The sequence below is a fragment of the Sylvia atricapilla genome, chromosome 7 (genome assembly GCF_009819655.1).
Source record: "Sylvia atricapilla isolate bSylAtr1 chromosome 7, bSylAtr1.pri, whole genome shotgun sequence".
Lineage (NCBI taxonomy): Eukaryota > Metazoa > Chordata > Aves > Passeriformes > Sylviidae > Sylvia > Sylvia atricapilla.
Genome location: NC_089146.1, coordinates 27,248,468 through 27,263,183, shown reverse-complemented (window position 1 = coordinate 27,263,183; position 14,716 = coordinate 27,248,468). Strand labels below are relative to the sequence as shown.

At 40.5% G+C, this 14,716-nt stretch overlaps 1 protein-coding gene across 1 annotated transcript; it reads right to left on the bottom strand.

Moving 5' to 3' along the window:
* Positions 1–1,459: 1,459 nt before the first annotated feature.
* EAF2 (ELL associated factor 2) lies at positions 1,460–14,581 on the bottom strand. The gene is made up of 6 exons (XM_066323067.1): positions 14,406–14,581; positions 12,009–12,103; positions 11,196–11,332; positions 10,274–10,419; positions 6,789–7,055; positions 1,460–2,294 (listed from the first exon to the last, which is right to left on the bottom strand). Exons 1-6 carry the CDS (start codon positions 14,506–14,508, stop codon positions 2,248–2,250), a joined length of 795 nt encoding a protein of 264 aa, XP_066179164.1. The 5' UTR covers positions 14,509–14,581; the 3' UTR covers positions 1,460–2,247.
* Positions 14,582–14,716: the final 135 nt, after the last annotated feature.

The following is a 14,716-nucleotide window of genomic DNA, read 5'->3' as shown; positions in this document are numbered from 1 at the left end:
CCTTCCTAGAAAGCTTTCAACCCAAAGATCAAATCCTAAAGATAGCACAGGCTTAGTTACAGTCCTGAGACCAAGGAACTTGGAAATCTGCTTTACTCCCTGAGCTATATTTAAGCACCTGTATACATGTGAGCACAGTTACATACAGACTGCACTCAACAGTTTTATCACTGAAGGAGTGATCATAATCCATGAATACACATGCTCTGCATGATTTAAGTTGTGGCCCAATCAGTGCTTCCACACATCTGCTCACTCTGTACACCCTGAAAGCCCAGTTATCCAGGAAAAACAGAAGCATTTTGGTTGGAATTAGAATTTGGCATGATCCAAAGGATCATTTGATGCAAATGAACCACTGGGGATAGAGGGAAGGCAAAGAGAAGACATTTCAGGTCAGGACACTGCATTATCATAGAGCCTTTTATTTAGCACACAGGACTGCTCCTTAGTGCGAAGGAGCAACATCTCACCTCCTCACACTGCCTTAGCTGACTTTATCAGCCACCAGGAGCCAGGTACTCTCCTAGAGTTCCCCTACCAACAGCTAGGATCTACAAGAGACCTCAATCTGCTTTTCCTCAAGAGTTTCCAATGTCTTACGGGGGTTATTACATAGCATAGGTTATTACACCCTTTCTCAAGGTTGTGCATTAACCCTTTTTTAACACCTGCTTGCCCATGGCTATTAACTTGAGTTTTTTCCTTTGAGTACAAACACAAGAACATTTGGCTTCTTATGATATCAACTTTAGAAAGCCAGAAGATTAATGAGCTGTGACCTGGTGCAGAGCACAAGGTATGGAAGCATTGGAAAGCAGCATTTCTCATATTTCATTTAATTTCCCATATTTCAGTGGGCTAATAGAGCAGAGTTCAGAGAATAAGCTCCTCTAGTACCATCTATTGTATACATTTACTGAGTGTGCAGTTTGTTCCATGTCTGCCCATTCAGGCTGACGTATGGGATTCAGTCCTCTCAGTTTAGACACAGAGCTGTGACCCAATCGCTGCAATCCAGAAAAGGAGACTTCTGTGCAAGACTGAGCAGATTTATCTTGTCAGAACTCACCCTACAGACATTTGCTACTGTTACAAAACTCTTAAGTAGTAAATATAGCAGGATGAAATTTGGAGTCTGATCCTCAGTTCTTCAGGTCTTGAAGTATAACTTCAAATGCAGAAAAATTAAGACCTTTTCTTGTCTAATATAGTATTACTTCCCACTGGCATTTGGATGTAATCTGTAATAAACATCCAGTTGCACCACCATAAACTTTTGGCAAACTCTTACTAAAGGTCACCTCAGTTTAACAAAAGCAAGAAACATTTCAGTCTTGTAGGCCGGGTAGAGAATCCTTATTAAATACTATTTCTTTGCCTGACCCCTTCACTGGCATGACTACTTCAGGCAGAAAGTCGAATTCTTCACCAGTAAAAACAGAATCTGATGCATGAAAATGATAAACATTTGCTTTATTAAATTACTTTTATACTTCTACAAAGAAATTTTCTGATTTCCATTACAGAATTAAATGAAGGAAATTAATTGCTGTCTCTGCAGTTACCTAAATTTAGATACAAAAAGGTTGTAAAAAGACCGCCTTATTTAAGTTACATAAAACAGGCAGAGAATAGACAAGTTCCCTTAGGAATCTTGAGGCTCAGAAATATAAAGTCCCATTATACAATGAAATTAAGAATTCAGCAATGTGTTGAACAATTGTAAACTGTAACTGCACTAGTGGACCACATTATTCAGCAGTTTCCTTAAAGGTATGAACTGTGAACTGAACAAAAAGTGTAGCTGACACAGCAGCCCTCATTTAGTTGTTCTCCCTTTCACTCCCTCCAAGTCAAAGTTGTGAGATCAGCATTTAAATGATAGGAAGGAAACTTGCCTCCATAAATATCAGAAATTTCTCCATTCCATAGCTATTTATATAAAGTAACTAGCTGTTACAAATCAGTTTCAAGTAAAACAGGTGGCTGAGGCAAAAATAATCAAAATCAGATCATACACAATTTTACTGTAAATACAGTAATTTGAAAGATAAACACATAACCATAGCACTGACAGGATCAATGCTGCTGTACTATAGACATGATGTGTCAGTAGAAAATTAGGATGTCTATTATCAAAATTGAAGACATTCATTCCAGTCTCTGGTAATCTAATCTTAGTGCAAAACAGATGCTAAGACATATTTAGCAAAAAAGGTGATACATTTAAGGCAAAAAACTTGTTCAGTCATCACTGTCGCTTCCAGATTCACTCAGCTGCAAGTCATTTCCTGGAAGAGAAAGAGTCAATATATTAGTCATTTTCAAGGAAATAATTTTCTTCTTTCAAGATATTCCCTTTCCCAATTAAGGCTTACAAAATCTAATAGCAAACAGGTAGGGGGGCTGGACTTGATGATCTTTCAAGTCTCTTCTAACCCAACCTACTCTATGATAAAAGAATAAGTAGGTATAGAACCAAATTCCCAGTGACAGAACCTTAGAGAGATCACTTTTCTACAATTTTAAAATCTTGGCAAGGAACTATTAGCATATTTGCACAAGGGCATTTACTTAATATCACCAGATCATGAAAGACAACACCTAGCTATCTCTGCCACCCACATTTTCATGCTTCACAAGTGGAAAAACTGCTGGTGAATGCAGTTTTATGAAAAACAAGTTGTTGGGTTTTATTGGAAACACATCTGAATGCTGCTCAGCTGTGCTTCAAAACAAAGTGGTGTCTCAATCAAGAAGAGCAGCTCTTTGACATACCACTTAAAGATGTATCAGTGACCTACTATTTCAAACTGGTTTTGGAACAAGTCAGCAAACAAAACATCAAAAGCAATTTTACACAGCACTTTAATTTGGTGGCTCTCTCTCTATATATATTTCAAAATGAGGAAGTAAAAAGACTACACTGTGCTTGGTGTGGATGTCCATAAGCTCAGGGGGTGGAAGGAAGGGAATCTTCCCAGTATGACAGATAACTAACAAAAAATACACCAGCATGCTCTACACAATCTACAACCTATCTAGCAATTTAGAAGTCTGTTCCAACTGGTATGCTTTTACTCACACCTCCCTTGCCAAACAACCATTACAAAAGAAAAAACCAATAATCTCAGGCTGTGCAGAAATGGCTGAAAAACAAAAGAAGAATCACTGAAACTGAGAAAACTGAGTCAACACAGTATTTTCACATGCCCTTTCCTCAGCTGCAGCACCCTTCATAGATGCCTTTTGCAGATGGGTGAAAAAGTAACCTCAAGTGGGTAAACCCCACAAGACATTCAGATTGGATCTTTTATTCTCAGGCAGATAATTTCTGCCAGAACACTGGAGTCTTTAACATGGCTGCATTTAGCCTTCCTTTGTCTTCCACTGTGTCATCAATAAAGCTTAGAAAGTGGCACATGCTTCTCTGCAACAACAAAAACACTTTATATAAGAAAAGGATAGTGAAGATGGTTGTTCCCAGCAATCTTTCAAGTATTACTGTAGACAATTTTTTGTGTCCAGTCCTCTGTATAGAGAAAATATTTACAGCCATATTATTTTAAGATAAATTTAAAAAGCAATTTAGAAAGAACAAAATCAAGTTATTTGTCAATAATTATTGAGAACAATGTAATACCCTAAAAGATCTTTCAAGACAGAGAATGGTATTGGTAAATTACACTCACACATTTACCACTCAAAGGAGAATTCCAGTGAATTCTTAGAAATCCCTGCCCTGTTATGCACTATCTACTTTATGGGAGAACAGGGAGTGTGAACAAGAAGATAACCTTCCAAAGAATATTTCTTCAGCCTTCAAAAGTTATTTCAACACAGTTAATAGAAATTACACAAACCCTATAACACTAGCCAAAAATACCAATGCTTGTGAAAACCAGCAGATGGGAAAAGCGAGAACTCAAAGTTCCAGTCAGAATTAATATGTTAGGAGTTACTTCAGGCTAAACTTTCTGCCTCATTTTTGCAACCCTATCTCCAAAAAAAACACCTTCAGAGAGAGGGCAAAATAGCTCAATCTAGAGCTGGTGGCTTTCAGATGGATTTAGTGCAAAGACAGAAAGCTCATTTAATGAGGACCCTGAAGAAACATCTGGACTATTGTACTTACAAGGCAGCAATGAGGTGATGGAGAACTGTAAATTGTTTCCATGGTGCCAGTTGCTTATTAGCAATATTAACTGGGGAAATAGATTGCGCTGCAAATTACATTTCCTATGTTTTTAAATCAGAACATGTAATATATTCAACTGAATTCTTGCTAGTTACAGGGGACAGGGAAACTCATAGGAGTGATCACTGTTTCACAGATCTTAGTGGTCACACCAACCTTGTATTATTACTTGTCAAAGTAAAAAATTTGTCAAAGCAAATTACTTGTCAAAGTAAAACAGCTATGTTTGCACCAGCACCAAGCATCAAAGGAAGCGAAGTTGTGCTGAATACAAAGTACCTAGCACAAGGCCACAGAATAGCCCATCTAGGCTGGGTTTTCTTTGGAAAGTTACTTTGTTTAACATAAGCCTTGTTTAAACAAAAAGTAGACATAAAACAACATATGATCAAATATTCATGAAGAACAGATTCATTAGTGCCACCATTTACAGACTTTGTTTTAAGGCAAGTTGTGAGCCTATATAATCAACTTCTCAAGGCAGAAAGGAGAAGCAGCAGTATTTTGGGAGTGAGGGGCAGTCTTGAGCCCCAGATTCCTGAAAAGGTAGATATCTATCTGACAGAAGCATTTAGTTACCATGCTCTAGACACCACCTCCTCCATTATCCGAATTCTACAAAATCACAGCTGTATAATTTCTACCTGCAAGATAAAAAACTCTGCTCTCCAAGCTTCCCCCAACCTTCTCCCTGCACACAGAACAGTCAAAGAGAAACTTCACTAATTACCCGGGATGGCCCTGATTCTACAGAGGTGCACTAAACTAGTCACAGACATAAGCACACACACCTCAAAGCAAGATTAGACAAGCAAGCAGCTTGTGCTGACATTTGTTGATTCAATATTTTATTTTTGCAAAACCTTATTTGAGAAGGGAGAAATGACTGCACAAAATCTGACTGAGAACTCTTGCCATTCAAAGTAGAACAATGAGTTATCTATCCCTTTTGTTTCTCCAGGTTTCACTCTCTTGCCAAACTCCCTCAGCAACAGAGCTAGAGAAGAGCAGTCTCCTTGGAAGTAGCTGGTTTGATCTTTAACTAGTGCAGGTGTCTTGTGTTAACTGCACTGGAAGTTGGGGATGGAATTGTTTTAGGCAGTAACACATCTGTAGCCATAATAGAAGTAAATGGCAATAATCTCAAGAGCTGGGCAAGCTCAGAGGCCCAAGATTACAGGCAGAGGTTCCACCTGTCAGCATGGTTCTCAAGCAACATCAACACCCACTTCCCCTGAAACAGTCTTGGTGTTGTCATGGTTTAAGCAGCACTTTCTCCCTATGCTGGAATTGGTGGACTTGGCCACCTGTACTTACATTTTTCACTGGATGCTTTACCATCTGAGATTCTGTCACTGGGGATAAGGCTTAATCACATTTTCATAACAGTTTTATTTAAAGTGTGGAGAACAGGAAATTGCATTTATCAGTAAGAGTTGAAATAAGCGGCACTCTGAAGTTACGCAAATTGTAAACATGAAGACATTGTTCTCTGCAGTGACAGTAAAATGAAAGCAGCATTTAGTTCTCTGCACATGAAGTCACAGGACTTTTGAGTCTGATCTTATCTGTTAATGCAGTACATAATTAAATATCAATGCAGGTTATTTAAGTATTTCAACACTAGCTTAAAAAAAGATAAAAAAGAAAAAGAACTCTCATCCATGTTATCCACTAAGCTGAAATAAAAGTAGATCTGCCAGAGTCTAGAATTTCAGTATAACAAGTTTACATATAAATGATAAACCATCATGATCTTAGGCTGCAAACCAAGGCTGATGGAAATCTCTTCAAACCAAGAGAAGCTTGGCAGCTTCTTGGCAGCTAAACAGCTCATTAAAAATGCAATCATTTTGGAAGGGCTGTCATAGCTGAATACTCATTTATATGTCTGACTATTCCTGTTATTTAGGGAGCGAACTTAAGTTTCTCTACCTAGTGGGATTTTTTTTTTATTGTGAGAGTTTTCCAAATTTTCCCTTTTTTGAATGCACTGAGCATTCAATTCCAGACTGTGCAGCAACTGCTCCTAAACGTCACAGCTACTCTTCAAATTACATTTTTAGTTGCCTGAATGTGTGGAATAAGATAATATCACCTGAAAGCAAATCAGCTCCTTCTTATATGGAAAGGACAGTCTTGCCATGTTGGCAGTGGAACACTGCCATGAGTAATTGTAACTGACACGGCTAAGAACTCACCATCTTTTCTCTAACTCAGAGTATTGCAACCATAGTATCCTTCCCATAGTTCTATTCAAGAAATTATAAGCATATGTTTAGGGAGTGCCCTGCTAGTTCAAGTATTTTCAATGCAAAATTACTGTTCTCCAGTCCCGATGTATAGAAGTGGGATGAAGCCAGAACAGCTTCAGAAATATTTTCAACCCCTTCAGCTTTAATTTCTCTGTGAACCACGAATCTTCTAGCCCAGTGTCTAATTCAGCCTGCTGCTGAACAATCAAACCCTAGCAATACTTCCCACAATTTTAATTATAACAGAGACATACTTAAAAACAATATGGTTTCCTTTCAGAATCTTGATGTCTGGAATTGTGCACTAAGAAAAGAACAGCCTTTGTACTTACGTAGTGTATTCATCATATGACCACTGCTCTCTTGGGATCTGTTATGACTGGCATCTTTGTCAGGAACAGCCTGTTGTGGTATGGCAGACACAGTGGGCTGAGGCTGCAAATATGGCATCGACATAGGAAGAGAGGGCTTCATTTCCTCATCTTCAGAATCACTAGAACTATTTTCACTACTTGATGAAGAGGATGAAGAACTTTTAGAGTCAGATGAACTGTCAGAGCTACTCAGCTGGTCCATGATACTGGCTTCTGCTTTTAGCTCTGCAAACAACATGATTTGTTTCTCAGTTTACATTCATCATAATTGAAATATAAGGAAGAGGGAAAAAAAAAAATCAACAGACATGAGGCACACACTACAGGAACTTTAAAAAACCCCAGACCAAACCCACCAAAGCTCTCCAGAACAAAGAAAAGGCCACAAGTGAGTATCCAGCCTGTCATGTGGTTTTCTATTCTCACAGCTTGAGCACTTTCTCCCTTTCAAGCCAAGTGTTAGAACAAGGGTGACTGTGAACACAAATGCTTAACCCCATATTCCACGGGGTAATGCACCCCACATAGCCTTTAGTTTCTGCAACTAGCAGAAAGTGTTCTGTGTTTTCCTTAGCATCCCAAATATGGCTTTCACTGACTAAAAACTGCAGTTAAAATACACAGATCAGCCACTGCAAGATGACTGCGTGCTGCACCCAAAATGCCTCCCAACAGCTCAGGACTACAAGTTTGGACCATGTGAAATTTTGCTCAAAATCAAGTTAAGCATGAAGAATATCCAAAAGAACCATCCAAAGTTTATACTAGGAGGATTTTTCCAAATCCTTGTTTTGTTATAGATTTGGAGGTGCAAATAATCCTGCACAGTATTCATTTCTGACATAAGTCCAACATACAGAGGAAGTTAATCTTTGCAGAAGGAGACATATAATAGTTGTGCAAAACACGAGTACTGAGAGAAGTCTGAAAAAGACCTCTGAATCATGGTGGATGGAGGACTTGAGTTATATAGACTGCAGAAGTTCATTACAAGATTGTAATTACCTAGACATTTGTTAAGATGGTCTTACAAGCTATTAGAATGCTTCAGGAACAGCTTTGATATAGCAGACATAATAAAGCAAGCAGGAGAGTAGCTCATCTCTCTTCAAATTTACCCAATACAGAACAGGTTGCAGGTGAAAGTCACCAAGATGCAAGACAGTGCAAAGCTTAAGAGAAGACTGTAGAAGGAAAAAAAAAGATTAATCTTCAACACAGACTTCCATAAAACAGACTCTAAGTTATCAAAGCCCAGTCTAAAGGAAAGGCCATCTTTATCAAAGGCCAGTCTAAAAGAAAATGGTGTTCAGGAAAAACAGCACCTAAAATAATGCAGCTATGGCTACAGGGACAAATTAACCCAATGCTAGAAAAGGAAAGGAAAGAAAGAACAATGAAAGACTGGACCACTCAAACATAAGAAAAAGAAAGAAGGGGAGCAGAAAGAAAATAAGAATTGGAATAATCCTTCTTTTACTAAGGACATGTATAAGAGAACATGATCCACCGCACATCTGGAGCTGAAAGACACTTAACTGAAAGACACCACTCAAAGCCTAAGCATTCAATTCCACTTCCTTCTAAGCAATGTCTGATAAAAGAAAAAAGTTAGGTGAATGGTCAATACCGAAAGCTGAGAAAGAAGATCTCCACCTTGAATTTTGATGTAATTTAATCAGACAGAATTTAAATTAAGTCATTTTAACTGGTGAAGGAAGAGCTGTACGTATACTAGAGGATAATGGCAGAATGAGGTTCCTCTGAACTCCAGAAAACAAAGTTAGTAACAAGTTCCAGGCAGCATATTTAAGCAGGAATAGTCCGTTACACAACCATGGGATGAAGAATGATTAAGCAGGCAACCCTTCTGAAGAGTCTGAGAGTTACAGTGGATCCCTACAAACTCTTCTACCACACGGTGCTGTGAGGAAATGACTTGACACTGTTTGGTCTTGTGATACTACAGACAGGATACTATTTGTTCTTTGCGTATAAAGATGAATAGTGCCTGTAAGGCAGCCTTCTTGCTCACATCAGCACTGCTAAAACCTCAGTAAGTGCATTTAGGGACTATATTTTAGGAAGTTTTTGGATTCATTGCAAGAAACCTAAAGGAAATTGAGTGATCTAGAAAGGAAACTTCTAAGGAAAGATTGAACCAACTGGTGCCATTTTGCATAAAGAATGGGAAAGACAGAAGAGTTTGAGTCTGTGAAGGACTGCTCAAAAGCAGCACAGTCATCTGCTCTGTCCTTGCACAATAAATATGAAACTAGTAACAGGCTTGCTGTCAGACTATACAGGAGAACCTGAACAGGAAGGAAAGCAAAGCCCTGGAATGTCTTGCCAGCAACTACAAGGATCTGCCCGTGTCTAAGAACAGGTTAAAGTTACATCAGAAATCTGACTTTAGGAGAGAAGGATGGACTAGATGACTTGATAATATCTCTACCATCCTTTTCAAATTTTCAGGATTTTAAATAGTACTCAAAATTGGACTGGCACTACATAAGAGTGTAGTACCTTGGTAGTCACTTTGGAGACTTTCAGTGTTTGATAGCACCACTCCCCCCACAAGAACAGACCACCTAGAAAAGGCACAATTTTATTTCCTGTGCTCAAGTTGTCCTTCCTCTTTGCAACCTTAGATGAATTCTAGTACTGTTCTGCAATATAGATAGCTGGTCAGAGCTTAAGACCAAAATGGAAACAAAAACCATCTTCATAATGATACATCTAAAAAAATCTGTTTAAAGGAATTCAGAACAACTTAGGAAACAGATGTCAGTTCCAGTCAATGAAACTGCCACCTGTCAGCATTTCTGTGGCAAGTAATTACCACCTGCCATCTTCCTTGTCCTCCCAAAGGAAATAAGGCCTCCTATTAAGTGAAATATGAGTGTCACACCAAACCAGAGTCTCTCAAGGAAACAGAACCTAGCAATGCTCAAGGGTTGATTTATGCAAGCTTTTAGCTGTCTTTTTCATTGGAACCTCATCTTCCACAAGGCTCTATCTGGTAATTTAAAGTGTATGCTGGGTTGTAAAGGACTGCAACATATTTGCTGAGTGCACAGAAAATAAAAGGAGCAATGTCAAAGTGGAAGTGACTTAGTTCCAGTACCACAATACAACCAACCATACACTTGATTAAAGTAGCAGTGGAAGACAGGGTCAAGGAGACAGCAGCAGGACCCTTGGCATTATTAAGCCTAATGGTTCATCTGGATTTTTACAGCAGCAAGCTACAAGTACTGCTTTTTTAACCACTTGAGCCAGTGGTCATTTCCACATCAGTGTAAAGTTGTTTACATAATCAGCTTCTAGAGTGAAACTCAAATAACACAAAACAAAAACAACCTACACACACAAAAACCTCTTAAAAATTAATTGCTTGTTAACACCAAAGTTTCTGAAACTTGTGTGTAACTGCAGCTTACCCCGTTCAATATCATCCATAGGTGAAGATGGAAATGTTTTTTCTTTTGATGGAGAGGTTTTGACGTTGTTTGGAACCTTTGTTGCATTTCGCATTTGCTGCTGTTGCTGCTCAATGCGAGACTGGACTTTACTACTTCCTTCAGCTCTGTGTGTAAAACAAAAAGATTTTTAATTACTAGAAGGCCAGATGCAAGGAAGAAAGGTAAGAACACAGGAGATATGGTAGCATGGAATTATTTCTCATGCCTTTCTAAATAGCATCATTAGATTCTTAGGTAAGTCATTATGCTGGTAAGTTATTATACTAATACACATAATATATTATTACTATACTATTAATATTATATATATATTTATAATTTTTTTAATACAGTGCTAATAACTTTATAACACTTTGTCATTTGATTTTTGTACCTTGCTACCCAGGGTCAATTAATAATAATTCTGCTGGGAGTTACTTATATGGATACTCAGCAGCCAAAAAAATATTAAAAACTTGGTATGAGAAAAAGAAGCCATTAAAATTACTGAGACCTGTCACAAAACTTTGGGTTTTTTTAATTCCCTCATTTATAAGTCAGAAGGCAGTAGGCAAGCTACTAGCCAAACAGATGGTTTTTTCTTCCTTCTAAACTCACCAGAAAAAAAGTTACTATTTATGTCAATAACATAACATGTTTTGGTTAACAAAAAAATAAATTCCCATTTCTTCTGAAGTCAGGACTCAAAAGATGTGAAGTCAGTTTGCTGAGAAAGGAGGCTTTTCACTCCTTCCAACAAAGCCAGATACTTTCTAAAATTATGTTTTCCTAAAAATAGTAGTATGTATAAATATGTAGTTATATATCTCAATTTAGACTCATTAAAAAATTGATTTTCACAATGAGTAAAGCACAGTTGTTTCTCCTGTAAATCACCCACCTGGTTTTTTTCACAGTGATGTTGCTACTAAGTTTCTCTAGGCGACATTCTCCAGTGTCATGGTTGATAATTAAGATACATTCTTTTAGGTAAGGCTTCTTTGAGCCCTTGAACACAGTCACTGGTGGAGTTGAGCCCTATTAAATCAGAAGTCCAGTAAGTGTTACTCCTGTAGTCGTTTTTCTCAGAAACAGTAATCCTTCAGTGGTGACAAGTTCACTACAAGTGATCATTTCTAGCCATTAAAAATGTTATTGGTTAATTCAAATTAGATTCACAGTAGCCATGTCCCAAAGCAGCTGGTGTTTGACTGGAATGGGATTTTACTTGCTTAGCTTAGTTTGAAACTGATTAAATGCTTATTTCCCAATGAGAGCAGGCTCTCTCTAGGACTGCTCTCACCAAAAAGAGTTTCAGTTCCCCTATCAGCAGGGCAGTAAAGCAAGGCAGGCAGTAAATTTTCCCTTTCCAGTCTTTCCTGCTTTAGAACTGCACTAGAGCAATAAATACCAAAGGGAAACTTGCACTGCCAACATACACATGGAGCTTTTCTGTGTACGCAACACTTCTGGGTCATCCTACAGCATACTTCCAGTGTGGCAAATACACTTAAAGTTACAGTGCAGCTGTTTAACCTTTGGGTCTTTTGTAATCTTACATTCTTAGAGCAATTGGTTTTCTACTCTGAAAATCACCCAGGCAGCCCTGAAACAGCACTAAAACTTTATACCCTTCCATAGTCAGGATATATACTCAGGACAACAAAATAAATCATTCCCTTAAGCCCGCCACTCTTCAGCCACATCCACTCACCTCAATATTTGGCAGTGTTATTGTCACCTGTTCACCTTTGCCAACTTCAAGGTCTCCTTCACAGGACATATCAATAGATGCAGGTTTAAAGTCATCTAAATAGAAAAACAAATTAAATTATTTACAGGCTTTTCAGGAATCTTATAAAAGCAGGCACCACTTAATTGCAGTTGGAGGCTATTAAGTAAAAGCCTTTCTTGCTAGTGTATCATCTACCATTCCCCTGAGCAGATCACTCTGTAAGTCAAGAGACTTCAAAGTCAAGCTGCTTTTCTCAGGATTCATGCTAAGTGTTTAAATCTTTTGGTTAAAATTAGAAAAACACCTTTAGGTTTTAAAGGATAAAAAGGCTGGACAAGCTGAGTTATATTTCAAAAGGTAAATTTTCATGTAATTATTTTCAGAAGAATCAATAAAGAGTTCTTGAAAATGTTGATCCCAAACATGGGAGATGCAACGAACAACATCAAACCTCAATACACATCTCTCTTTCTGGTTCTGACTTTACTGTAATAAGCAGGTCAGAACCTGACAAAAACTTAGTGTTTCAGTATAGTTATTTTTGTTAAAAGTGAAATTCCTTCCCAATTTAACATTGATTTACATTTTGTTTCTTTCAGCACCTAAAGTACTGGTTTAAATAAGTTTTGAGCAAAAGAGGATATAGGTTTCTGGTCCTTTCCAAACCCCTGAGACATTGCAAACGTGCACGTAGTTCAGGCATCGGCACGGCAGCTCTGTTACATACCATTACCTACAAAGTATTACTTCCACCACAAATAAATCGGGAAAGGCTACAGCCAAAACTCTGCCTGAGCCGATTTAGGGAGACAGGGGGTGCATCAAGACGTTCTTCAAGGCCTGCGGTAACATATGTGGGGCTGAGCCCGGGGCTCCGGGTAAGGCAGGGCCAGTCTCGCACTCCGGGATGCCGGTGTCCTGCCTCGCACGCCGGGGGAGGCGCGGAGGGACCCCTCGGCCGGCGCACACTCCGCGGCCACACTCGGCACACGCTCCTCGCCTCGCTGCCACTCACTGGCGGCGGCATTCATACCGCTGGGGAGCTTCCCAGTTCCCGAAGTCGGCCCGCAGCCACGGGCCGGGCGGCGCAGACCACAGCGGGGAAGCACGGCTCCAGCCAGCACACCAACCGGGCAGGAAAACCAGGCTGCAGGAGCTGCTGGGCAGGGCTGTGCCCGCAGCTCAGACACAGGTGACAGCCCCTGCTAACCTTGTTCAGGGTAAACCCCTAAATGTCGTCTTACAGGAATAAGCATACAACAGTTCCAAAGTTTCTCATCAAATCGGAGAATATTTGCTTTAATATATAGCCACTGGGCTGTAAATACTTGAGGAAATAAAGATATTGATACTTCCAATCTAAACTTCTAACCAGCAGCTGTTTTCCCTATTACTCGACTGTTAAAAAAAAATGTCAGGTATCAGAGGATAGTTCTTCTGAATGTGCATTTGATAGAACTGATGAACGTGCCAGTTTCTATGTCTCATTTGTTGGAAAGGAAGAGAGATTTCAAAACAGATTTCAGAATAAATCATCAAATTACAAGAGTCAGCATGAAACTCTAAGGGTAGGAGGTACCAGACGGAGTTGTTAGTCCTCTTTAAAATTAGGATAAATTTCAGCATTTGTTTAAATCCATTTATAGCTTCTTCCCCCCTCTCCTCCGCTTCCACAGTTGGAAACAATCTGCCTAAGTGCCGTTCCCTTTGCTCACAGAGAGCACATTACCCATCTAGCACACAGGAGACTCTCCAGAGAACATACGTGAGACTGAATCTTGGGGGATATCGGTCTATAAATAACCAGACAACAAAACCAGAAGCTGCAGTCCTAAATTACCAAGGACTATAATCCTGGGAGCATTTGTTTCCTAGCTACCCTCAGAATCTTTAAGCACACACCTCTCTAGATAGTAATTATGTACTCAGGGAGGGTGTACTGGCTCCGTGATTAACACCGCCTGCCTTTAACCTTTGATTGCTGAATTGTACGGAACTTGGGAAAACTGAGCGCAAGGAAAGAAGACAGAGCCACAGGTTCAGCTTAGCTCGGTTTCCGGCAGAACCGCGGGGAGACACTATAGAAAAGGCATAAAAAGCGAAGTTAGTGCCCAGGGGATAGCGAGGGGCAGCTCTAGGGTACAATGGCCGTACGTGCTCCCAGCGCCGACTGAAACCTGCACTGCTCCCGAAATCCCGGACCGGCACTCCACGGCACTCAGCGCCCAGCCTGCGCCCCAGAATCCCGGGACAGAGGCAGGCACCGAGCGTGGCCGCAACCACTCCCTGCCCTTCAGGAGACTGCGGGGACCGGGGGCCGCCGAACCCCTGCCCGACCCCCGCAGCCCCTGAGAGCTGCCCCAACCCCGCACTCACAGCGGACGGTGTGGAAGGCGCAGCGCGGCTGCTTCTCGAAGCTCTCTCCCAGCTTTAGCACCCGCGCCTTGGGGTCGTAGAGCGACGGGACCGCTCCGTTCATCGCGGCAGCACCTCACACCATGGCGGGCCCCGGGGCCGCCGCCGCCGCCCGCACCGAGCATCCCTCACGCCGCCCGGGCCGGCGGGACCCGCCCACGCGGGCTCCGATAGGCCGCGACGGGCAGAGCCCGCATCCCCCGAGCTGGATTGGTCAGCGGCCGCGTCACTCTGTAGGTTCCCGCCAGTGGCGTGTCGGAGGCGCCAGCCCG